The 27,350-nt window shown below is 40.2% G+C and overlaps 1 protein-coding gene across 13 annotated transcripts in view; it reads right to left on the bottom strand.

The window, feature by feature from the left end:
* MICAL3 (microtubule associated monooxygenase, calponin and LIM domain containing 3) overlaps window positions 1–27,350 on the bottom strand; it is a 174,031-nt gene that overhangs the window by 87,397 nt on the left and 59,284 nt on the right. For all 13 annotated transcript variants that reach the window (XM_050970182.1, XM_050970183.1, XM_050970193.1 and 10 more), the window contains exons 2-16: window positions 19,324–19,699; window positions 13,682–13,889; window positions 12,236–12,352; window positions 11,450–11,551; window positions 10,749–10,904; window positions 10,115–10,215; window positions 8,864–9,121; window positions 8,182–8,297; window positions 6,765–6,891; window positions 6,153–6,246; window positions 4,864–5,011; window positions 3,422–3,618; window positions 2,430–2,542; window positions 1,890–1,952; window positions 993–1,166 (exon numbers count right to left, since the gene is read on the bottom strand). In XM_050970182.1, coding sequence (XP_050826139.1) covers window positions 993–1,166; window positions 1,890–1,952; window positions 2,430–2,542; window positions 3,422–3,618; window positions 4,864–5,011; window positions 6,153–6,246; window positions 6,765–6,891; window positions 8,182–8,297; window positions 8,864–9,121; window positions 10,115–10,215; window positions 10,749–10,904; window positions 11,450–11,551; window positions 12,236–12,352; window positions 13,682–13,889; window positions 19,324–19,587 — 2,238 coding nt within the window. In that variant the 5' untranslated portion in view covers window positions 19,588–19,699. The remainder of the gene's footprint in view (window positions 1–992; window positions 1,167–1,889; window positions 1,953–2,429; window positions 2,543–3,421; window positions 3,619–4,863; window positions 5,012–6,152; window positions 6,247–6,764; window positions 6,892–8,181; window positions 8,298–8,863; window positions 9,122–10,114; window positions 10,216–10,748; window positions 10,905–11,449; window positions 11,552–12,235; window positions 12,353–13,681; window positions 13,890–19,323; window positions 19,700–27,350) is intronic.

A 27,350-nucleotide genomic window follows, 5' to 3' on the forward strand; every position in this document is an offset into this window, starting at 1 on the left:
GGAAGGTGGGACCAAGGAGGAAAGATAAAATAGTGAAGGAAACTCAAAGAAAGCCATAGGAATGGAATACAGAATAAGACAGACAAACATTTAAGAAAAAAAAAATAAGGGAGGGGGGAATTCATTTAGCAAGTAAAATATAAAAAGGAAAAAACCATCCAAAAATGGGAAATTTCACATATTTTTGGACCTTTCCTTTCATTTCATTGTTTCTTCAAATCATTGGCCAAGTATGCCAGCCAATGTGTAGCAGCTGAAGAAACATTTTGTGTGGATAGACATGGCCATTCTGATTATGTTACATTACAAATGCTGATATGTAGGGTGACAGAGACAAACCTGAGCTGACTTTCAAGCAGCCAGGTCAGGTCCCACTCACGATGTGGCCATGGCAGCACAGAGCTTGGCACAAGCTGTAGGGATGGACTCATGCAGCAGAGCAAGGACTCTGGCACTTAAACCACACTGAGCCTCATCCTGCTGACACTGCACTGCCAGCAGCAGCTTGAAATGACTCAATCTAACTTCAAAGACAGCTAGCCTGCAGTTGCAGCAGCTCAGATACTATCCTGGAGAACAAACAAGCCTCATTTGGAATGACACAAACACCCTGATTGCCAAGAAACTCCCAGGCATTTATGTGCTGCACATACACACATGTACAAAGTTTAATCACAGTTCACAAGAACAAACAGATGTAACCTGATATGAAAATGTTCAAATCAGAAATCAAATGGTTGTTCTTAAACAGCATAAGCAGAACATTCCTGGAAAGCTTTTGAAGAGCAATGGTAGTTACAAAAGAAACTCAATTGCTGGTCTTCTTCACCCTGTACTTGTAAAATTTAAGCTTTGGGTAAACTTCACTGTTCTTTAGGAGAGCCTTTGAAGTAGGAAAGCAACACTAGCATCCAGTCTTGAGGAAGGCATGCTATCATCCATGGTTTTCCTCTACAATTCCAAAACCAAGAGGTTTATTATCCATCTCCTACCTGTCTCCGTAAATTTGAGGATGGCACCGGTGCATTCTCTTCAAACTTGGCCAGCAGCTGGGTTGCCATGGACTTGACTTTGTTCTGATTCCCAATGGCAGCATCAATTCTCCTCTCTGTCAGGGCACTCACCAGTGTGGGCCTTTCTTCTCTGTAGCTTCGTGGGAGGTCCTCCTAACAACCAGTGACATCAAAATTTAACAAGATACAACCAGATCACCTTTTCCTTTCCACCCCTTTGCTGTGAAAATTCTCTTACACTACAGATAACAAATCTCTTAGCCTCACTTGAAAGCTCAGATTTTAATTTCCTTTGGCAAGTCATCAAATGTTCTGTTAAACTTTACTGATCTTGTCAATCTTATTTAATACCTACCAAAAAGACCTCAGTGGAAACACCTCTGTGAAGCCCTTGACATAAACCAAAGGCTCATCTTCAAACAACAAACCCAAAGCAGGAATTTTAATTCACCTGTACCCATTTGGCTACAAACATTCAATTTGAAAGACTGCCTTATGGGCATACTGGAAATGTATTCTTTTTGCACAAACCAAAGGTAAAGTTTAAATATGCATTGAGCTTCTGACAATACCACACAACTCCACTGGGAAGTTTGGAGTGTTGATGCCCTCATCAAACCATAGTAATTTGCAATAAAAACAGAACATCAGGGAACTGCAACATTTCATTTGTTATGTAGTATTCTTTCATAAACATTAGCAAAATATTTGCACTAAAGATACCATGAAAGTGTAACCTCTGAAGAAGAATTAAATTTTATCTAAAAAATCCTACATAATCCCTGCCTGGATACTAAAACAATGAAAGAACTGAAGTGGGGAAAAAGGCACCTACCATTTATTTTGCTCCCTGACACATCTCATGGTAATACTTACATCCTCAGATTGGCTGGTTTTTCTCCTCTTTCCTGCACCATCCAGTTCCTTTTCTTTTTTGTCCTGAAAACAGAGGGAGAAGAGGAAAGAAAACAAATATAACTCTCATACCTCTCTGGGCTGAGATAAGTGTCATCAGTGCCCTTAATCAGTTTAGTTGCAAAGCTTATTTAATTCCCTGCGCTCATTCTCCATTTAAGAAAAGAGTTTTTTCCTAGATACTCCTTAGGGGATTATAACCTTCAACTGGACAATTCTTCAACACTTTCAAATCATCAAAAACTGAGCAACTAGCTAACTTCCAAGAGAAAATATATGCCCAAATATTACCACAAGGCTAAGCTTTTAAGACTGAAATACACCACTGGGAGTACATACTACAAAACATACTACAGATGTAATTTTGCAGATGTAATTTTTCACCAAGAGCTGGTGAAAACATGGTCTCTTACAAACTAACAAACACCAACACCTGCATTTTTAGCACCATGCTTGGCAGCAGCCTGCTGTCCAAGTGCTCCCAGGGCTGTGCCTGGTTACCTTGGGAGTGCGCTTCCGAGAGATGCTTTGTCCCAGTTTGCTGAGGAAGGAGATGGGAGACTTGGTACTGGCAATCAGGGCAGCCTTTTCCTCTGCATTCAGCTCCAGGCTATCTGTTAGTGACAACAGGCAGAACAGGGGAATGCCATGAAGTTTTTTTCTGTGGTGCTGTTATTAAATACACAATTGAAGGACTGATTCTTTTTAATGTTGCAGTCTCTTTCTTAAATTCTCTGTACAAAATGACTGATGTCTAGAATTAATACCTTTCTCAGCTATTCTGCTTTTTCATTTTGCCCAAAGCAGTTCTTTCAGGGTTTATAACCACCTATAACAGGTACTGTGTTTACTCTATTTACTTTTATATTTAAAGAGCATGATTTAAGGAACAAGAGCATCAGTATTATTAAAAAGAGTCCAGAATTTTAGAAATACATGATACATACTATATTTTTTAAAGGCTATTAAACCAAATTTTTCCCCCTCAGCAGAGAGATACATGTGAATTAAGATGATCAGTAATAAAGAGCTGTAACAATATCAATATTTAAAGGCTGGCCATATTGATTTGGGTTAGGTAATTACATCTTTCAGTTCTGATCAAAGATGTTTTGTTCCTCAGTGGCCTGAAGTTAGTCTTACCATTCACAGACAGTAAATATGTATAAAACTCAGGTGGTGGTTTGAAATTACCTGTTCAACAACTAGTAGCAAGGCACATTAGCTAAGACAAACAATAGTAAGAAAGCAGAAAATTTATCTAGTAGTGCTGAAGTGAACTTTTGAGGACATTATTGTATATTAACTCCTTATTTTGCTCCTGCTGCTGCTAACATGGTTTTTATCAGCACCAGTAACAAGTCAGCACTGTGTAATGTAAAGTGAGTAACTACTCAATGTGCTCATGCAGAAGCAGCATGAAGGTAACTGAAGCACACACACTGACCCTGGAGCAGTCTGCAAATCCCACAGAAGTGCCCCAAACTGCTTACCACTAGAGGGGATGGTGTCTTTGAACATCTCATAGAACTGTGTGAGGTACATCACCATGGACAGCTTATCTGGCTCTCCAACAGATGCCATTTCCTTTCCAGTCATAATGGGAGAGATCCCAAACTCTTTCTCAGCGATGTCAAAGGCCAGTTGGTTGTTCTTCTCCACATCGTGCTCATCCAAGGAATCAAAGTCTCTGCAAAGGGCAAAAAGAGGCCTTGCACTAAATCAAGTAGAAACCAGTCTTCTGCAAGAACTCAGACATCCATCTTTTTTTTTTCCCCCACTTGAAATCTTAATTTTATTTGCCACCAACATGGCGAAGTTGATGCTACTTAACTACAGTGAACTTTGGCTCAAATATCTTTATTTAAAATTTGCTTCTTCCTAAAAACCTAGACTTTTCTTCTTAAAAAGCATTATCCTCTGAAATACATCACCACTTCCTCCTTTACTGGAAGACTGTACGTTGTTCCCTACATAAAATCTTCTGTGTATTTGGAACTAAATTAAATCTTGACTTTTTGTCCCCTTTTCTCTTGACTGATCCATATTTTTATCCTGCTTTTTCCAAAACTTGTATAACTATATAAAAAACTATAGCTTGTAGAGAGTTAAATGAACCATTTTAAAAGCTGTTTGAACTCTCCACAAGCTTTAAAGCTATTAAAGAGTGTAGCTCAGGTTCACTCAAGTACACCAATACAGAAGTAATTCAGTGCATATGGATTGGAATAACTCCACATTTTTTCAGTATGTTTTACAGTGGATTATGTCTTCAAGTACAGCTCTAAAATTTACTTTTTCTGATGTCCCTTTGGGAAGTTGGAGACATTTCAGATTAAAGTACCAGAGTCTTTGCTATCATCTCTTTTAGCAGCCAGTGTCTCCCCATTATATAATCTGGGCACTGTTTTACCCAATGTATCACTGAAGAGGACACCTCTGCCATTCACCCAACCAAGGCTGTGTGCAAACAGTAACAACCTTTTTATTTAGGCTGTGGGTCACTACTTCTAGAAAGAGCAGCCTGAAAATCTTTAGAAAGAGCTGTTTTGTTAAACAGGAAATTTATAAAGGACCGTGCAGAGACTTGTTCACAAGAGATTTCACTGAAGCTATGAACTGTTCCTTACTCACTTCACACATAAAATCTGTCAGTCAATAATGCTTTCCAGTCAGTGCCAATTTGAAGCTTAATTCTGCCAAATCATCCAGAAAGGAAAATGACAACACATTTATTTTCAAATTCATCAAGCTATCATGACCTTCCACTCTGCAAGTGAATCACGGGATGTTGGTTTCTAGCAAGTTTAATTGAATTCATTTCAATCTATTTCTTCATAAATCACAAGTGCACTGCCTCCAACTCCATATTATTAGTTCCAAATGCCACTAATTTCCTGCTCTTCCCAGTGATTTGAAGCAGCCAGTTACTCACATTAGGTCTGGACGGTATCTGTGGATAATGGCACACAAAGCTAAGCCACTTTTCCACGACATTGTCAGATCTGTCACATTAACACCAGCATACCCATCCGTCTGCCTCTGGCACCAGCTGAGCAATTTACTAGAGCGAGCTACAGACTCTGTAAAGAAAAATAGCACATTTGAAAATTGAAATGAACAACAGCTCGAATTCTAAGTACAACACAAACCCCATGAATCAATAAGCAAAACCTTAATATAAAAAAACAAGCTCCTTCTACAATAGGTAATGGAAGACAGGATTCTTACTTTCTTTTAAAAATACTATCAATATCTATTTTGAATCCAAGAAAGTATTTTTAATTAGCTGAAAAGTAATTATCTAAGTTGTAACTTGCCAGACTTTTCACCCTAGCTATTGTAAAAGAGCCTCAGGAAATATAAAACAATTGCAAAGGCTTGTTAAATATGATCAAAAGGACATAGAGTAGCAATGCTCTCTAAAGCCCAGATATACTATTTCTAGTGGAAGAACAGACAAATGTACTTCTGTAACTTCTTCTCCCTTGAAAACTTTCCTTTAAAAGCACTGACCTATTCTGACCTTGTCTTACCAGAAGATCTGATGAGATTGCAGCCTAAAGGGACATGGCTGCAGGGCAAAGAGCAGAGACTACACAGCTCTTCAGCAGTGAAAGGGAGGCTTAGCAGCAAAGAGCCACTCTGGGAATCCCAAAACACTTTCTGGGCATCCAAGACAAGGCATGCAAAGGGAAAAGTCTGACATAGCCCTCAGGGTAGAGACAAGGAGACAGCTCCTGAAATGCTTATCACAAGGCATCTAGCTCTCAGAATAATGCAAGCAAAGTGAGGTTTCATTTAGTTGAGAGATGAGACAAAGAAAAGGAAAGCAGGAACATGCAAGACTGCACAAGCAATAATTCTGATAGATTTGTAAGAGTTCTGAGTCTACTGTTAGAGTGAACTCAGTCCAGTCCTCTGCACTTTAAGCAAGGGCATTGTTAGAGAAAAAGGAGGTGAAAAGAATTGCCTATATAAACAAATATGCTTAGAAAATTAACAGCATTATAAAGCAAGGGAAATTAGGTAAACAAAAATAAATTCCCATGCTAATGGAAGCTTGAAAAATTGTAAGCTCAGACTGTTGACAAAACAATTACTGGATATGTTTTCTAAATGAAGAGAATGGTTAAATAATATTCTAAAGCCCTGCTGCTCTCTTGTTCCTGCACTGATCCAGCTCCAGAATACCAAAAGGAATAGGACAGCAGCCAGGCCTACCATTTCGAGTCAGCTTTGGTGTCCTGGAGTTCACAAAGTTCTCTATCTCCAGGTGAATGTCTTTCAAGTCTCCTGTATTATACAAGTGGCGTACCTAAAACGGCACACAAAAACATTTAAGATGATCAACACATGCCATGCACCTCAGACACACACAGAAATTAACCAGAAGACAATAAGGAGACATCCCAAGATATAAAAAGGAAGATAAGTACATGTCGGTAGCAAAATTCCTACCCAAGAACCTCACAACAGCAAGGATCAGCTCATCAGTGCTGAACAGTCCAGCGGTCTGCTGCTGCTCAGTGGATACCAAATTGCAATGACAGACTGCTAGACTGGATTATTACAAAGAAAATGCACATGCACACACAGAGAACACAAATTTATAGGTTTCCTGTAACATTCTATCACAGTTAAAATTATCAAAATCAAACACTCCTAAAAAGGAGTTTGTTCAAGTACAAAAGCCTACTCTTGACTGATGCAACTGCCTTTCACTGCTTCCATGCTACACACACATCACTCTCTGTCCCCAAAACACTGGCACAGCTTCACCTGAGGAAAGCCACTGCAGATTGCAAGCACACAGGAGCACCATTTGTGACTTACCTGCTGTGGCCTCAAGAAGTTGACGTTGATATTGGGATATCGGGTGGCAGGATCAATGCTGTAATGGCTGAAGTTCTTACTCACGTTCTCTGGGGTGGTCTGAGGCAGCAGCCTATAAATGCTTTCCCTTGGGAAAATAACACCAAAAAAAGTTTGGGGTTTTTTTTTTTGGTTCATCTGTTTTGTTTAGGCTTTGTGGTGGTTTGGGGTTTTTGGTTTGTTTTGGCTGGTTTGAGGTTTTGTTCTGTTTTTGTTTTTTTTTTTTTTTTTTTTAAGAGATGCATCACTACTACTATGGCTAAGTAAACTCTGGAGAGATAAACATTGAAATCAGAAATCCAACCACTTCAGACACTGCATAGCTAACAGTCATAACCATATTAAAATCTGCACTTTAATATAACTTCAGAATTCCAAAAGAGGGAAGAGAACAATACACTAAGCGAAACTGAAGGGGCTGCCTGGTACAATAAAGACACTGAGACACAGGAGGTGCTCAGGAAGAGCGGCCACCAAGGGGACTGGAGCATTTGCCCTGTAAGGAGAGGCCAAGAGAACTCAGTCTGTTCAATATGTGGAAGTGCAAGCCCAGGGAAGATCTTAGTGCTGTCTGAAGTGGCTAATGGAAAGGAGTTGAAGTCTGGCTTCAACAGCAACATTATTTTCCTCACTGTTTTTTTAAATTCAAACAAATGGAATTTAAAATATGGAATGTGCCATTGTGCAATTTTAGAAATTATACTATGGTTCCTGATGGTCAGAAGCTGCAGTTGCTGAAGTTTAAAATAGGACCTGAAAACTGTTGCTATTACTCACTCCCTCTTCTAATTACCCAAGTTCTAATCTCCAGGAGAGCCCCTTGAGTCACCAAAACCACACTCAGGCAAAGGTGATTAACACATCAAGAACTCAATACTTCAAAAGAGACAAGATGCTGTTTGGCTTACACGAAACAAAATGACCAAGGACAACATGAAAGATAGCAGGTCACAGCTTCCTTACAAGGAAATAATAAAAAGTATTCACAAGATAATAGGAGACAGCAAGAACTTTTGTATCTGGTACTTTAAAGGCACCTACATCTTAATCTGGTTTGCCATTGAAGGGCCAGTGACAGCTAGTCAGGCTCATTTTGTCCATGCAATGTCACTAAGCACCTAAAAAAAAGATTCCTCATCTAATCTTTTAAAACTAGGACCAGAAATAGCAACATTTCTTACTCATGCATATACTTCGGTTTATCAACTCCTTTGAAATTTTTTTTTTTAAACTGAATTATACCCTCATGCATTCTCTAAAAACAATGAGAGTCTGTATCTCCCATTCTGTCTATATTTGTACCAAAAGAAACTGTAATGGATGATGAGATGTTGGAGGATTGGATTAGAACTGTAAATGTATTCACTTGCTCCATTACCTCTCTGCAAGGACTTCCAAAGGACTGGCTCCGAGCGACCAACTTCGTACCATCCAAGCAGAGTCCATTGCAGCCAAAAATCCCCTGGCTATTCCAGTTCCCATTGGCCAAAAGGGCTGGTATTAGAGGTTACCAAAGGAAAAAAAAGCAGAGAAAGGAAAAGCATCACTTGGTGAAAATCTCAAAGAAATATCAAGTACATATTCAGGCAGTAATCTTCTGGGAAATTATAACTCAGTAATTAGCTTGAAGCTGCACTCCCACTGGGCTAGAGGAAACCAGATGTACGGTGAACAGCTCACAAGCTCTCCCAAAGCCAGTGTTCCTCTATTTCCAACAGTAATTCATAGCCTGGGGTGCCTTAACAGCTTCTCTTCAAGACAGCATTTTTTAAACCAACTACAAAATGCTAACTACTAGCAGGCCTACAGTAGGTTCTGTAGAGAGTCAACAAGAAGCAGATGGAACAGACAGAACTTCAGAAAAGCTCTGCACACATTTTCTTAAGTGCGATCATTACCATGCTAAAAATTCTGTTTTCCCAACACTCCCACCCTTCCTTCCAACCTCCCACTTTCTTCTATAACAAACAGCAGCTTTCCTTAGAGTGCCTCTCTGTCAGGCAGCACGTAGCTCAGTGCTGGGTGCAAAGGTTTGTGTTCATTCAGAGCTGACCACGAACCTCCAGGAGGCTGTCCCCGACCAGCGCCACGAGGAGCTGGTGGCCGTTCTGCTCGCGCACCAGGGCGGCGTTCTCGGAGGCGTACATGCACGTGAAGTCAAACATGGCCACGTCGGGCTGCCCGTAGTGGTTGATGGCAAAGTCCAGCGAGGGCAGCTGCTGGTTAGTGGAGAAATCTGCTGCCTCCCTGGCGTAGTTCAGCAAAGCCTCCTGGTCCACGTTCTCCCGGGAGAGCAAGACCTCTGTGTCGGCATGGTCCTGCCAAAACCAGCAAAGTCAAAGTGCTGTGGTCAAACCCACAAGTTTATCTTAAGACTGGTATATATTGTAGCTGGCATTAAAATTCTGACAAATCTACTCATACAAATTTGCCTGCTAATTTCTTTCATTCCTATCTGTGTTAATGGTTCCAGGAGAAAATCTATTCTATTTGTGGGGTGCCCCATGGCAGGAAGGAATGATGAATCTGACTGCATGTTCTCAGAAAGGCTAATTTATTATTTTAAGACACTATATTATATTAAAGAATGCTATACTAAACTATACTAAAGAATACAGAAAGGATACTTAGAGAAGGCTAAAAAGATAATACTGAAAACTCATGAGTCTTTCTACAGCCTCAACACAGCTTGACCCTGATTGGCCAATAAGTCAAAACAATTCACATGAAACCAATGAAACAACCACCTGTGGGTAAACAGTCTCCAAATACATTCCACATGTGAGCACAACACAGAAGCAAATAAGATAAGAATTTGTTTTCCTTTTCCTCTGAGGTTTCTCAGCTTCCTAGGAGAAAATCCTGGGTAAAGGGATTTTTCAAAAATATGACTGTGACAGAAATCTATAGATCTTTTATTGCAAACAGTAATCAGTCCTGCTTGCATTTGACTGTGAAAGGGCTAAGAAACTTTTGAGCACTTTTCATTCCCATAAAATAAGAGAAGCTCAACAAAGCTATTAAATGTTCCTTTAGAATATTTTATCTTAGTATGAGCAAAACTCCCAAATCTACAAAAGGAGACAAATTTGAAAAGGACAGGTTTTGTAACACTCATCTGATGGTTTAAAATACTTCAGAAGAGCATTAACTGCCTTTTAGAACACAATTACATTCAGGTTCTAAAATAACAACTGTAGAAAAACATTATGTGATGGATGAAAAGCACATTTTCCTACTTTCACCTTACCAAAAGTAAATTATCACCACAATTTTAGCTTACAGAGAATACAGAAGAAGTTAATACCCACATGCCGTATCACTCCTTTATCCAGCAAGCTCTGCTTTTTGGCAGTCATGACAAAGTAGTGTGTATCATCTTTGTAGTAGACAATGTTCTCCAAGTCAATGCCTTGTGACAGAACAAAAGACATGGTAATGAAGAAACAAGTTAGGAGTTATGTGCAACAGAAGTTCTACCAGAAGAAAGTAAATTGAAACTGCATGGTTAGAAAGAGAGAATGCCAACAACTTTCTACCATGCTCTGGGTGACTTTAAAATCTAAACTGTTAACAAAACCACAGCACATTTCACCTGTATAAAGCTACCTCTTTTAAATAATCCATTTATCTTCACTCTAAGGTTTGCATTCAGATGTGGAGTGCAAAAAGCAGAACTCAGGATTCATGACCTCTTCCCATTTAGGGCTTTGATTTCCTGAAAACCATAAATCCTCCACTTCTGAATCAAAGTGACACACATCTGCTTTGTACAGCAGAACTAACAACACAAATAACAAAGTCATATCTCAGAGGCAGCACTGACTGACTGCCTTGCACAAGGTGCTTGTTTCTTGATTAAACACACAAATCTGAGCTACAAAATTGTAACTATAAAAACAAATAGTTTGTGTTTCACAGGAAGTCTGTCAAATGCTGGCAAACCTGTGGCATCTCGGAGATCCTGGAAGAACTTCTGGTTGAAGATGAAGGCCACACCACTGATCTCTTCTACTTTGGCTTCAGCTGTGGTGTTGCGATTGATGAAGTTTGCTGTGATAGCAATTGCAAGCTTTCCACGGAATTCCTTCCGGCGAAACCCTGCAGGAAGGATAAAGTGGCAATGCTGAAAAGCAAAAAACAACTTCAGAGAAGGATCAGTATGTCACAGACAGGTGCACTCACAAAGTAAAGGGAGAGAAGGGAATTGATGAGCTACAAAAAGGAAAGAACAATTGCTTCATTAGAGAAGTGTTGTTTAGGGAAAAAGCTCCCCACACCACCCTGCTGGCTCTCATCTCTGTTCCTAAAGCTGCAATTTCCAATTAAAACAAAAAAAAAAAAGGGATTCTCTGCTACACAGAATAATACTCAATACCTCAGTTCCTACATTCAAAGGTAGGAGTGACAACACCACCTAACTAAAGAAAAAACGTAGAAAAAATTATCCTTATGTCTTTTTTAGTTTAGAGGAAGAAAACAAAGACCACCCACGTCTCTGCTATAAATGGATTTTTACACAGACTTTTAATCGCCCTATCACTTATCAAGTGTGTTTCCAGATGTTGATTGGCATGTTAAAGGCCACTTTTATTCTAACAAATTTAAGAATAACTTCTGTTTGGAGGTGACTTATGAACCATTACCTTCTAAGGTGTTTCTCCTGCCATCCCCTCCAATGATTACTTCAAACTCATACTCAGACACTGGATGGGTTTTGGGATGGACCAGGGCACGCCAACCTATTCCTGTAGATAAACTTCATGTTAATGACAATATAAATGGCAATAATAATAGGAAAAAAGATAAAACCAGTTCTTACTATCAAGAAATCCTTCAACACATGATTAGTCAAGGAAACCTGCAGGACAGCTACACTGATGACAGGGGTATTCCTGAAGCAGCAATTCCACGTGAATCAGAGGCAGAAAGCTCCGCTAAAACTCCTTTAATTCCTTTAAGGGCCCCTACAAACTTCTCTACTGCCTACACAATTAATAAAAGGTCACAATACAAGTAATCTACATCTCCTGTGGTGATCAGAGAACAGGTTTCACAGCCATACTGAAAGCATAACAAGGATCATTCACCAATATAAATATGCTAAGTGAATGCAAAGAAGTTGTTTTAAAATGTTATCAAAATGTTTTATGTAATAGGCTAAAGTATTTTAGAAGCAATTACAATTTACCATGTCTTGGTCTATTTCTGTGCAGTCCTTCTGGTGACTTTGTTTCATACACTAACTAATTTAGATTTGCCACTAGAAAAAGCAAATCCTACTAAAAATCCAAGCCAAAATGGATTAATAACTATTCTATTAATGGAGCACGAGGAAAGGACTTAATGCCATAAGCAGAGTTAAGGAGTAGGAGCCTGTGTATCCTACCCCAACTCCCCCCTTCTCTACTGCCCATTTCAGTGCTACTTGCTTTCATTCTCCTGGTCCTCTGGAGGGTAAACAAGCCCCCGGAACTCCACATTGACATGGATCTCTATTCCCAAGATCAAGGCAACCTTCAAAAGGATCAGCTGGAGCTGACGGATACCTGCAAGAAAAAAAACAGATGATAAAGAAACAGAAGGAAAAGAAAAGAGCAGAAGTGTCCATGTGTGTCTGTGTGACATTACTGATACCCTGACTTGAAGACCAGTTGCTACTTTCTTCTGCCCCTCGGTGTTCCCAGCCTTTCATCCAGACACCACTGGTGTGTGAAATCACAGCATGCTAAGAAAATTCCACACAGCTGAAAACCCAACCCTTTTCAAAGCATAAAAAGTAATTTTTCAGTGTTTCAGTCCCCTAATCAGCAACAAGGGTAACAATCAGGACATGAGCTGCAGGAGAGGGAGGGAAGACAGCACAGGCAGGACTGCACTTGTCACAGATGGAAAAGAGCCACTGGATCAGCCTGGCTGTAATACCGACATGCACCTCCATCCCAACACCTCTGGGTTAGTGAGGGCATAGAAAGCTCCTCACCACCTCTCTCCTCTTCAGGTAACTTTGGCAATGAGAATGAAAATTACAGTGTGCAAACTCAATTAATTTGAAGGAAAACACCTTCCTGTTATATTTCAGATACTGAAATGAAAAGATCCTCCACCTAAACACTAAATTTTAGCTGTGCTGATACACAAAAAAAGACAAAATGCATAAAGACTGGAAGAACAAAAATGAAAATAAATTAGAAGGAAAAAGCAATCTGCAAGGCTGAAGTTACAAAGAAATCTTCCAGTTTCACCATTTGTTGCCAAATCAAAAAAAAAAAAAAAAAAAGAGAACACAGACTGGTGGGCAACACCTGGCTGTGCCATGTACAGTCAATTTTGGGGAAGAAAAAATAAAAAAAAAAGTAACTCCTGCTCCACCAAAGCATTCAGCTTTCAAAGAGGACTGATTTAACAGAATATAAAAATCATCAAGATTATTTTCAATTTTAACACATAAAGATCTATTTAATCAAAACGTATCTTCATCACTCTTCTGAAAATTAACAAAGCCAAAACTGTTCCTCCTTTCTCCAGACTGAAATCTACAAGAATGTTCAAAAGCATGCACTAATTTTTCTTTACAAGTTGCTCAAGAGAAACAGAACAATGCGGCAGCTGCAGGAATGTATCAGCAAAAAAAAAGGTTGACTTTAAGTGTACTTCTCAGTGTAGGAAGAAGCTATGCTTTAGGAATGTCTAAGAGATGACAGATAAACACTGCATGTTTTAATCTCATGACCAGCCCAGAAGGCACGATGCAAAAGTAACGTTGAACTGTACCACAAAAATGTGAGAGCAGGGACTGTGTAGGCTGAATTTTCACCCTCACCTTCCTCCCCACAGGAAGAAGCAGTGCTGCTGTGTCCAGCCCTGCCTGTACTTACTGATATGGTCTATGGATCCTGCACAGAATTTGCCGTAGAACTTTTTGGCGCCGAGGCCCCTGAGGTCGTGGATGGTGAAGGGCCAGAGGTGCAGCACGTTGTTGCGGGAGAAGGCATCTCTCTTCTCTATCACCACCACCTTGGCTCCCAGGAAGGACAGGTCGATGGCTGTGCGAAGGCCACAGGGTCCAGCCCCAATTATCAGACACTGCAAAACAACCAGCACTGAGTAACTGCACAGTCCTTGGAGGAAATGGGGATTTCTGCAGCAGCTTCTGAGCATCCCACGGCTCTTAGGAGGAAGTGCTCTTCATCTGAAACATAAGCTGAAATCTCAGATCACCCTTTCTGTTTCTACCTGCTAAGTTCTGCCATTGATAAGCAGAAACCAGGACCTGAAAATGAAGTATATTGCAGAGGAGTGAAGACTCAGGAAGCAGGCAAGTAGAACTGCATGCTTGCAACCCTCACTCTAGGAAGAGCTGCCAAGTCATACTCTCCAAGCTACCTGGAGAACAGCAGTATTTCTGAAGGCTTCTCCCTCCTACATTCAATTCTTTTTTCTTAAAAAAAAACAAACAAAAAAAATCGAAACAACCCCCAAAAAACCAAAAAACAAAACCAGTGACAAGTCTTCCTCTCATCTTCGAAATCCTGAGCTGGCCTTTTTTAATATCTTCAGTAGCATTGCAACAGCTACAGAAGACAAACACAAGACACTAATGTTTTTGTAAACACCATCATTTACAGTAACAGAATAAAAGTGTAGCCAAGTCAGACCACAATAATTTATGCCTTTGGTGGTGCTTTGGGGCTTCTACTACTGCAAAGGAGACTTCAGGGAAGTAAACATCATGTAAACAAAAACACTGTGTGACCAGACAAATCTTTTCTCCAACCTAACCTTGGTCATATGAAAGTCTTTCACCTTCTCTTATCTCTTTCCACTCTACTCACAAACGCCATCAGATGCTAATAAACAACTTGAGAATGTAAAATACGTGCGTGTGTAGCATTGAAGTACCTTCTGAGAACAGAATGATGCAGCAAAATACTCTCAGATTAAAAACCCAAGATAGTCAGGAGACACTTTTTACTCACAGAAACTGAGGTCCAGAGAAAGTGTTGGTATGTGCAGTCACATAAACACAGTACACAGTCTATTTCTTCATCATTATTGTACTTTGATTTCTACCGAGTAAACCAGAGACCTTGTTACAGAAGTGGCTGCTGCTGCTGCCACATGATTCTTTTCCAGATCCTTATGGCTGCACAAGAAAGCTCTTTGAGAAACTCTTAATTATGCCAAAATTTAACTATGAGCCAGTGTTCTGATAAACAGCCAATCCCAAAAAAAAGCAAAACTTTGTGTTCAGTAGTCATCCCCATCTGACAATTATTACAGGCTGCCACATTCTCACCACTTACTCACTGGGGCATAAACTCTGCAAGCACCATGAAACTGCAAATGTAAAGCCTGAATGATGGAAAACCAATTACAGCAGTGATGACATAGCTGTTGACATGCAAATTCCACGTAGGACTACTGAATAAGATAAGGAGTCACATAAATCTGAGGGCAGAGATCCAAGTCTAGAGGAAAGGGAAGGGAATAATAACACCACTGCTTCTTCAGTGGCCTCAGGAACCTGAAAGCATTTGGGACAAAAGGCACACCCAACCTCTGAGCTAATAAATACCTAAATAAAATTGTATGTTGAACAGGTAATCTTGATCCTCAGTTAGACCTACTATATTCTTCTAACTTTAATATTGCTTTCTTTGTAGGTAAGTGTAAGACTCAAACACTCCCTTGTCTTTCTTTTTTAAAACTTTTCAGAAAATTAGCTCAGCATATCATACTTATTCAGGTAATAATTTTGCTTGGCTGACAACTACAATCTTCAAAGAGCCTGGATTTCAATAAGCAACAAGAACACACTGAATTAGGTGATTTTCATTCTTTGACAAATTTCCACATATAAAATATTTATGATGGAGTACACAACAGCAAAGGAATTGTACTAAAATCAGACCATTCAAACTCAGATTTCATTAAATTTTAAGATAGTTGCCTGCAACTTTGTCACAGGAACTTAAAAGGTTTTTTTCCTCTCTATCCTTCCTCCCTGCTCTCATAGTAGGATGTGGTTAAAAGCACTTAGGTTATGACTAAGATTCTAGATATTCTGAATGTAAAATACTCAGACAAGTAATTTATGGTCAAAGTTGCCTTTTTTTTAATTCCATCACAAAAACATTAAATTACGTTGTTATAAAACATAAATTCTAAGCATATTTAAAAAGAGAAAATAACCTTTTTCACCTCCAATGCTTTTTCCAGTGTCAGATAACTCATAAAAACCCACCTTGTGATACTCCCAGTCAGCAGTAACTCCATGACATGCCAAGTACAGCCAAATAAAGGCAGCTACTGTTATTCCTTGTTCCCTTTCCCCTCAGTGACTCCAAGCAATTGCTGCAATTCCCTGCACTCAAGCTGTCTCACCCCTCAAAAACACTTCTTGCTCAAGATCTTTCAGACAGATTATATTAAGTTTCCAGTAACAATGCCATGGTAATGGAACATCAAATGCAAACTGAAATGCTGTATTCTCTGTATAACCAATGGAGAGAGAGCACCATTTGTAACTATTTACATTTGAACAACCCATCACGTCCAAGACACTTTCATGAACTCTGATTATTCTGGTTAGCCTGGATGCTGGCCATGTGCACAAACTGGCCAACTCCAGGCACAGCACCTCATCCCTGAACAATTTTTAAAAGGGCAATTAAGAGCCATCCTACAAAGTATGAAAACTTCAGAACTGGTTTATGTTCAAGTGTACTGAAGCCAGGCTTCCTAAAGAAATTACTGACTTCTGTTCTGACATGGATAAGACCCTAATCGTTATTTTACATTCTATCATCTCCCCATGCCCACTTAAATTTCTGTACCTTTTAATCAGCAGTTTGCAAATCACATTAAACATTAGGAATATAAAGCCAAGTGAGTTAGGAACATCAAATCACACATGACTCAGTTTTCAAAAGGCCTCTCTTTCAAACAGTTATGATTACCTTTTAGGAGTAAAGTAAATTTAAACATTTAATGGCAATACTATTTGGATAGGAAACAAGAAATTAATGGAAACATATATGAAAATATAAGAGGAATACATGGTGAAATTTGGTTTAAAAAATATGTTCACTGCAGTCATTCCCAGTCCCTCACCATGGTCCTTCACACCAACACCAGCAAGTTCTGAGGTTTTTCTCTCATCATTCAATGAGGGACAGTCCCACAGGAGCCTCTCTGTTTATCTCACCACCACCCCACCAAGTGCTACTTCTACAATCACTCTCCTGATCCCAGCTCTCCAATTCCATTCTCACTCTCTTTCACTTGGCTTTGATGTATGAAATAGGTTAAGCTTTTGGAGGATACAAAATCCCTAGCAATCTCTTCAGTCAAACATCACTCCCAGGATGCTTTACTCCTTTTATCCACTTTATAACTAGAAGAGAGGTTTTAAAGACACTTGGGTACATGTATTTACTCAAAGCACACCCCTGTCTGATGACTTTTAAGCCTCAGTACTCCTCTGGGTCTCCAGTTAATCTTTCAGAGCACCATCTGAAGGACTCCATTTTTCTCATCCTTCTCACTGCCTACTTCCCAGGGGGCTTCACCCATGATCTCGTGTGATCTGCCTCTATAAACTGTCTTTGCATCACCTCATCAGAGACACTGGTTCAATCAGCTTTGTCAGAGCTGCCAAGTCACAAAACCTCCAGCTCAAGAGTTGGCTACTTTTTGGCCAAGCTTAAATCCCTACTTTTCTGACATTTCCTTGTGGCTGCCTAGTTGTTAATTCAAGCCCAATACCACCAAATGGAGCTCTAATGTCCTTCTAAACTCAGCTCACCACTTTCCATGGATATAAATGTCACACTCTATTTTCGGAATGCCTTTCATAGCTGGATGTCACCCTCCACTCACATCTGGTTTTTGTATGCTCTCACAATCAAGCACCATCCACTTATCTGCCCATTAAATCCCTTTAATGTTTCATCTTTATTATTGAACCAACCTTTTCCACAGTGTTAACAAATACAGTCAGAGCCTAGATGTAAAAATCACTCTTACAGACTATTATTCAAATAAGTTAAAAACCTCTACATCTTGCTCCTTCCATCTCTTTGTCCCAAAAACATAACCACCTATCTTCACTTCACAGACTTCAACACCTTAGTTTTTATTTCATTCAAAGTAAGACCAATTCCTGAATCTAATGAACGCATATTTTCTGCAAAATTTCTAAATTTTGCAGTAAATTTAGAATTTTTCTCCATGAAGCCCATAGCACTTGGCAGATTTACTCCTAAGCATACACAAAACCCATTATATTCATCTTCTTGTAAATCCTTCCTTTCTTATGTTGCCTGAAAAAAGTAAACTTTAATAGTGGTTGGATTTTTGGGGTGTTGAAGCTACTGCCCACTGTGACTACCAACAGTGCCCAACTGTTTGATTTTCAGAGTTTACCAAGTGTTACTACAGTAATTCATTATAAATGCCTCCATCCTTATAAAAATGGCCACTGGAAAGTGAAACAAGATAAAGAACTAAGAAACTAACAGAACTTTCTAGTATCTTGTTGGGGGAAACTATAAGTTCCACCAATCTGAAAGGACATTCTCTAAACAAGATAGAATCTCCCTCAATTCCATACTACTTTTCCAATTAAAGTATTTCCTTTTCTCAAAAGGTGACTATTCAAGAGAAGGAGTAGCATCTCTTGTCCTCAATGAAGGTGGACAGAAAACTGTTCTAATTTTCTCCTATTCTGCACTATTTGTCTGTTTTGAAACAAAAAGAGCGCTTGATTATTTACAAAACCAACCTATTCTATTCACATTTCAATAAATGATATAAACAACTGCTTTCAAACTGCACTGTCCAAGGGAAGCAGCACATAAATACCAGCTCACAGTAATTCAGGTTAAAAAAATAGTAAAGTGCTGTGTATGTGTGTGCAAAAGCAGGAATTCCTGCAGTAAATACCACACATACCAACCTTTTAGAAAAGAATTGGTATAAGTTTCCACAGTATATTTTCTTTATTTGAACTTAGAATAAAAATGATCATTTTCTAAATAATGGGAAACAGTCTGTTTTGCCAAATTGGTAGAAAAGTTCAGTCTTCTTGAGAGAGTCATGAGAATTTTCAAATTACAACTGGAAATTTCCAAACATGCATATTTTGTATCCTAGACTCCAACAGCACACATTCCTGTAACTGTCAAAATGCAAAAAGGAGTCAACCAAGATTAAAGGTTCACCAATTAAGATTTTCCAAGTCATCTACCTATAGGACTGATGCCACAAAAACTTACAATGTAAGAACTTGCTGGCTGCTCCTCCTGAATAAAATACAAACATTCAGGTGGGCAATCACATCTGGGGGTGACAAAAGAAATTTCCAATTGCTGATCAACCGCTAAAATTGTGAGAACATTCCTGAAACTTCCCTGGCTTACACCAGGCAATATTTTCCTACATCCACACCTTTTTACTGTGTATTCCAGAGGGATTGTGCAAGAGCTGCCTGGACCATGGTGAGTGAACCTCTTACCTTCGTGTTGGCGCATGCTTTCCCCTTCTTGTAGTCCTTGTGGCTGCCTCTTTTATCCAATTTGGCCCACAAGGCTTTGGCTTTCCAGTAATTGAGCTTGGACTTGAGTTTGTGATAGAAGGAACGATAGTCCTTGGGCTTTAGTTCCAGGTAGTCACAGAGCTCCTGGAAAGCCTTGAGAGTCCCCTTGCAGGTGGAAGCCTGGACAAATCTGTCAAAGAGAACATGAGCCTGGTTCACCTTCTCGTTTTTACTTTCCTCCATGCTTCACACGTGGCAGCTGCCCAGGGGGGCAGCTGTGCTCTTCCAGTCTGCCAGATTTCCTGATGTTGTTCTGCTGAGCCACTTTCACCTCTGCCTTACCAGCATTATTAACCTATAAAACAAAAAAGAAGAAAGTGTAACTGAACTTGCTCTTTTTCACTCCAAAATTTTGTCTAAGCCTGCTGAACTGAGAGCTCAGATTCCCAGTCAGTCCTCAGGTGATTGAAATCCCAAGGATTTCTACTCAAGCTGACTAAAGAGGAGGCTTCCAGAGTTCACTTAGCCTCACTGCAGACAGCAGCACTTCTCACATCTGTTAAATCACAAAATACTTTAACCTGAGCCAGTGCTTTGGAAGTTTTATCCAAACTCATTCTGCATGAAGAGCAGAGAAATTCCAAGTCAACAGGCAGATGTTACAGGATGCCTGGAAAAGGGCAGAGGTTTTAGAACAGGCAGACCCTACTATGCAGTTACTGTGTGACACCACAGCAACAGTTATGGGCTGGTCTTAAAAACACTATTGCCAGAGAACCCTTCAAGAGTTCGTACTCCACCAGTAAAATAAGCTTTTCTGCCTTCATTCTAAAAAGACACATGTCTTTGGTCATGATAAATAGAGATAAGAGAGGATGGCAGAGCAGAAGCTGATATAGAGTCCTTGCCAAGACTGGTTTTTGCTCAGTGATACTTACTGTGATCTTAAAAATAAATTAAACCTGTTAATAGCAATCAATTTCTTGGAAAAATAAGTCAAGGCTGTAAAAAGGAAGCCCGTCTGTGTTGCATAAAGCAGTATAAACATTTCCCTTACCTAAAGCCTACACACATAATTCTGTCCATAAATGAGCAGCATAAGAGTGAAATTGGCTGGTGCATGAACCTTCTAAGATCCCATACTAATTCCTCTATTCTGTGGTTCTCAACTTCTTTTGATATGCAAGTCCAAACAAAATTTTAGGTGGTAGCTGGGGTCTATTTTAATCTGCTGGGGCAGAGCTGCTGTCATGAGCTCTGCTGCTCATTTCTGGGATCCCTCAAAGCAGGGCTGGAGACCTACAGAATTGTTTGGATCATGTTTAAAGCACAGGTATCTGCTCTTCCTCTCTCTCCCTCTTTTATATAAAAGAATAAACCTTTTTCTTTCTTTTATACATAACACTAAGTATAATCTAAATTACCCTTCTTGCTGAGAAAGAATAGTTCTGTTTGCCTTCAGATAGGAAGGCAGCCTATGGAAACATAGGCACAAATTATGGAAGTGAAAGCACTTCTGAGGTGCTTTTTGCCCTTTGTTCTTTTTGCAAAGGGTATTAAGGCAAAAAGGGAAATATGTGGACTTGGATAAAACTTTTTAGATTCTCACCAGCTCTTTTCCTGCTTCCAGCAGACAGGAAGCCAAGCCAAACATTACAGCTCATGTCTCTTCCCCTCCCATATGACAGCTCTCCAGTAGTTTATTTGGGCACTCCTGGTTTTCAGCCTAACATGGTAGTTATTGTTTATGTTTAGAAACAGCAAAGGAGACCTGGAAGCCTTTACATAGAGCCACAAACTGGTAGGTTTTAAAAATAAAAGTTCCTACAGAAGTCAAAGTACAACAGTGGGTTATAGTGCAGAATGTAATTCTAACTTTATTAGGTCAACCACCTTAGAGGACTCAGTCCCCATGAAGCTGTTTTTCTAACTGGCTGATAGTCATGCCCATGTCCATATCAGTGCTGCTCACTAAGCAAATTGGAACTGCTTTCCTTGTTTTCCATCTTAACTTCACTGCTGTGAAGCTGGAAACATGCTCCAGGTTTGCACCTCAGGGAAACCACTGCACTGCTACAGAGGCCTAAGTCACAGAACCCTAAAATGGTTTGGTTTGGATGGGAGACCTTAAAGGTCACAAAGTTCCAACACCCCTGCCATAGGCAGGGACACCTCCCACTAGACCAGGTTGCTCAAAGTTCCATCTAATTTGGTCTTGAGCATTTCCAGGGATGGGGCATCCACAGCTTCTCTGGGCAACCTGTGGCAGTGTCACAGTGCCCTCACACCAAAGAAATTCTTCCCAATATCCAATCTAAACCTGCCCTACAGTTTGAAGCCATTCCCCCTTGTCCTATCATTCATGTCCTTGTTAAAAGTCCCTCTCCACCTCTCTTCTGGCCCAGCCAGGTACTGAAGACCTGTGTCTCCTCTTTTGTTCTTAAGAAGAATATTATAATGCACTACAAAAAAGCACCTCTAAAACTGAAGGAGTAATTTCAGTGACTCTGTACCATTCAAACACAATAAAATACCTACAGCCTAAAGTCATATGCCTCATTAATCAGCACAGCATTCCAAGCTGAATACTCTTATGTTCCCCCCACTTCTTGCAGCCCCACTCTACCACCCAAACACTCACTTTACACCAACCCTTTGCATAACTGAGACTTCTTCAGAAAAAGCAATAAAAGTTACATGACCTAAATTAGGTGGATTCACAATTCAGGTCTGTTAGTCCACATTCCACTACTGATATAGCCAGATGTAAGGACAGCATAGGGATCATTTCTTACTCTTGCTTCTCCCATAGCTTTTCACCAAGGAAGTGAAGCAGCATTGGTTTCACGCTGCTCAAACACCCTAAACTTAAAACCCAACCTCTTTTTGTCACATTGTATCACAGTACAAGCTGGCTTGTACTGGGCAATTAATTTGGCTATAAAAAAAGAAAACCAGCTGGCTCCATAAACCAGCCCCTGGGTTGAAAGAAAGGATCCTCAACCAATTCTGTTCCATCCTAAGCTGCAGACATCTCACAGGTCCAGGAGCTGGGTGGTGTCAAGGAACACACCAATAACTGGGTTTTTCAAACCCCCTTTATAAACAGGGCTTCATACAATAAACTCACTCTTTTGCCACACGGACATCGGGGTGTGTGTCGTCCCTGTCCCTGACCACTGACCCCACAAAACACGTGGATATTAAACATAATATCCTTTCACTCTAGGAACTTACTGCTGTGTCTGAGCTTTGCCAAGCCAGCAGCCAAATCTGGAACAAACAGGTCATTTGAGCCAGCACATTCCAAGGGGTACCTTAGCACGGCAGCTCTGCCCAAATCCCGTTTCACACAGCCTGGGAAATCAGTTATGCCCAAGGGTGAAACACCGAGCCTTCAGTCACCACATTAGGTCACTCCCTAGAACTCTGCATTCCTGATGTAAACACCCTGAGCCCTTGGAACCCAAGAGCAACACGTCAGAGAACATGGAAATTACAGGAGGAAAGCAAGGGCAGGCAAGAATTATTTGCTAGGTTTCCAGGGTACTTGTGTGCCTTGCTGGCTGTTCTGCAAGTCTGCAGTATCCTGCATGTTTTGTCTCGAGGCAGCTGATTGCTGACTCAGATGCTCTGTGAATTCCTTGGCTTCGGAGCTGGGCGAGACAAAGCCCGTGGAAAAACGCATGCAAGAACAGTGTTCACGTTGCTATTTACAATAATAGCAGGAGGTTGTCACTGACTCATGGCTCCAAGTACACTCAGGATCTCCAGTGCTCGCCCAGGACAAAAGAAACCAATGGAAAACACAGAGATGTAGGCAGTGAATAATTCCAGGTGGTGGTTCCTTCCCACAGTCACCACAGATGCAGGAATATAAATATTTTATCAAATGCATACACGAGAAAGCCCAGTGCCCTACTTCTGCCAAAGGCAAGAGATAAGAGGAGATTTTGCAAGTTCTACACATAATGAATTTGGTTGTACAAATTGAAGTTCTGCAGCAAGCGATGCAAATGCAGGGCTTATATATTTCAGGCAAATAAATCCCCATTATACGACTCACCACCCCCTGCACATTTCCAACCTAATTTTGTTCAAAGTCTTCATTCAAGCAATGACTTGAGCCCAGGAAAAAAATAAAATACTACAGGAATGTATTTTTCAGCCATCTCTTTTTTGCTATCAGAAACTGAGTTAATTCCATCTACATTCACAGATTGTTCTCTCTACCCTGAATCAGGAGTGAATAAAACATTTGCCAAAGTAACTGCCCAGCTGCACTTCAGAATGCTGAGTTTCTCTGAGCACCATGTAAGTGCTTTCTTACATTTGAGTTATTTCACAGCCAGGCCAACACCACAGATGCACCCTTGACAGACAAACCTCTGAGAAGTTAGGCAGAAGCAAGCAATACCCTATGGAATTTGAAAGCAAACTGGTCCATTATCATAAAACTACTCTCCAGCAACATTCCCTATGTCCTTGTCTCCCCTTCATGGCTCCTTCTGTAGCTTGTACAGAAGCAAGGCTCAGTAACATGCTCTGCAAACTCCGAATTACTGCAGTACCCAGGCAGCCAGAACACACTTACAACTTGGCTAGCAAAAGCCTAAGCACAGATTACAGTTAAGCTCATGCTACAGACAGTGGGGACACCTATTTTTGTCCCTCTCCTCCACCCAGAATCCAGTTTTCTTGTAGGAGACCAATTACCTTTGAGACTCTCATTCCTCGTTGAATCTGGATGAAATTGTTCAAAAGTTATTAAGGATGAACTGAAAAGCAGATGAACAAATGGCTCAATCCCCTAAGCCTCCCCTCTTTAGGAAGCCAAACAAAAAAATAATCTTTATTCCAACAAATGAAAAAGCTCTGTTTTAATTTCTAAGATTTACATTCTTTTAATTTCAGCTAAAACTGAACAAATGGATTTTCTACAATATGTTCATGACTTTCTAAGTGATTACAATACCAAAAAGTGCAGCTTTAGGGCAGTGGTAAGAATGAGGAACAGATGGCAAAAAGAGGACAATTTTGACAAGAAAAGCTAAAGCCAAAACTGGCAACTATTTTAGCTCCATATAATGCAGACCAAGAAGGGGAAAGCAGAAGGACAAAGGCGTGGTTGCCATTGTTTGCAGCTTCCCTTTTACACCAGATGGAAAAGGGGCACGTCAGTCCTGTCCAGAGCACGTTTTAAAATGGGATTTAGGTCTGTTCCTGTTCATAACATTCAAGACTTGAGCAAATAAGCTGTCATAAAACTGTGCTTTAATATACCTATGAAACTTGATTTGATCACTTCTGCCCACCACATTGGAGAGAGTCTTTTGGTCTCCACACCTCTTTCCTGCTACTCTCTTCCAAGCTAGGCCAAAAGTGGGAGAAAGAGAAACCAAGTATGAACTTGACTGCAAATACAAGAACAACTTCTTAGTACCTACACAAACAGTTCATAGAATGCTCATGTCAAGAAAAACTTAACCCAGTACTGACTTGAGAAGAAATGCTAATTATACACAAGAACATGGAAACATACCAATAGAGAAGCAGTTAGAGAAAATACTTTGGTTCCCAAATTCACATTACAGTACAGAAGGAAAAATGTGTACATTGCTTATTACTAACCATTTCTTCAATGCCACAACACAACTACTGAAAGCATTTGACCTACAAAATAGAACCTTTTCTCTATGAGAACTCAAAAAGCATACCTTGCTGCTGCTGTCATACACAACTCTTTGATCACAGCACTCCCTACACTGAATGAACACTAACAAAGAAAGAGACCAAGAAACAGATCAATGCTTTTCTTTGGAAGACAAAAAAAAAAAAAAAAAAAAAAAAAGGAAATTATACCAAGGAAGAGGTAGCTGTTTCCTCAGAGGATGACAAGGGAATAACAGTAGGACACCTGGATAGGCGTCATTCTCACACCACGATGTAACAGAGCAACACAGTTGAATTCCTTTATCTGAAGTGCTTTGAGGCTGTTCCTGATGTTACATTTTAACATAGAAATGCATTTTAAAGTTAGTTCCCACACAGTTTTACAAGCTGGATTTCCCCAGAGCTCTGCAAACACTATGTAATAACCCTTGGAAAGTGCCTACTTAAAAAAAACAAAAGAAAGACTCCTAAAATTACCAGAATGACATTTTCGTAAAACTTAATTTCTATGACTTCAAATGGGATAAAACAAATTGGTTGCCTTAACACAGCAAGGTATATCAGCTTTTGACACCACACAGGACATGGATCCATTCATTTTTTCAAGTTAAAATGCTGTGTATGCCACAAGAAACAGCAGAAACACCAGCTTTGAGAAAAGCTTTACTGAGCATTAGAGAACAAGAACACTGTTCTGCCCCAAGCAGAAATTCTGAGCAGAACAAAGAGTGGAGGCCACAAACACACTTTAACAGCCTCTGCAGCCCAGAGAGCCAAGTCCACCAAGATCTCCAGATTCTGCTGGTGCACTGATCACCCCAAACCATTCCATGGCACAGGGAGAAAACAAATAGAGCCTCTATTTGTATTTTGGAAAAAAAAAAATCTCATTAAAGAAATTCTCTAATGAAACATGAACACATTTGTAAAAAATTTATGTAAGTGAAAGGTTACATAAGTGAAAGTGAAATGCCAGAACCTAACACCAAAACACAGACTGCACTGATCACAGAATGGTCTCAAAGGAAAAAGATAACAGGAACAAAGAAACAGAACCATAGGATCTGCAGTTGACAAGAGGATAAAAATTATCAAATCTTTATTGGACATGTAAAATGGTTCAGAGACCAGAATGAAAAGGTCTAGCACCCTCTGTAGCATGTGCCTGCTTTCTCTGTATCTGCACTTGCTTCCACTTAATGTGCTTCAGTTCTCCCTCTAATTACCTAACTAGCCAGGGAAGGGAACAAAGCCAGTGAAGGGTCTGAAGCACAAGTCCTGTGAGGAGCACTTGAGGGAGCTGGGGTTGTTCAGCCTGGAGAACAGGAAACTCAGGAATGACCTTATCCCTCTCTAAAACCTCCTGAAAAGAGGGTGTAGCCAGGTGGGGGTCAGCCTCTTCTCCCAGGGAAGAAGTGAGAGGACAGGAAGAGTCTTAAGCTGTGCCAGGGGAGGTTCAGACTGGACATCAGGAGGAATTTCTTCAGAGAAAGGGTGGTCAGGCAGTGGAACAGCTACCCAGGGAGCTGATAGAGTCGCTGTCCCTGGAGGTGTTTAAGGAAAGGCTGGAGGTGGCACTGAGTGCCACAGTCTGGCTGACACAGTGGTGTTGGATCATAGGTTGGACTTGGTGATCTCAGAGTCTTTTCCAACTTAATTGATTCTGTAATTCCTCCTTATATAGGTCAAAGATTACTTATCACCTAGAGATCCAAAGGAGGCTGAATTTACCAAAGACCCCTTCATTTGATCAGTCATTAAGAGAAATATTTAGCACCTCAGAAGCAAGCTCAAAGACTGGCCATTTGTGCCAGCATTTATTTTAATCACAGCAGATAGATCCCTAGACTTTCAAGTCCAAGGCTCACCCCTCTGTGGTTTGGTAAATCCAGACTCTCACAAAACATTCCAGTTAAAGACAGTAAAAAATGAACATGGGAAAGCAAGTTTTATTTGTGCTGCTTCCAACTCTCAGCTGTAATGGGTGTGGAAAAGAGGCAGGCACTTCCTGAAAGGAAGTGGTGGATGACAAGGGAGCTAGAAAACAGGATTAGAAGATTCCTAATTTCACCATTTTTAGACAGTCAGCTAGGTATGGCATGACAAATCCCCTGCACTGAGCAGTTCAAACAGATTACAGATTATTTAGTGGATGTATAACCATTTTCTGTGGAAGAAGACTGATTACAGAAAGCAGAGGAAGTTTAAAAATCTTGGAATCTTCTTCCCTCTACACATTTTGCAAGACTCTTTTGGGAGCCAAGAAATCTAATGTAAATAGACATTTGAATAAAAGAGCTGTAAAGATTTCTCCAACCCACAAACCACCATTT

This window comes from Serinus canaria, chromosome 1A (genome assembly GCF_022539315.1).
Source record: "Serinus canaria isolate serCan28SL12 chromosome 1A, serCan2020, whole genome shotgun sequence".
NCBI lineage: Eukaryota > Metazoa > Chordata > Aves > Passeriformes > Fringillidae > Serinus > Serinus canaria.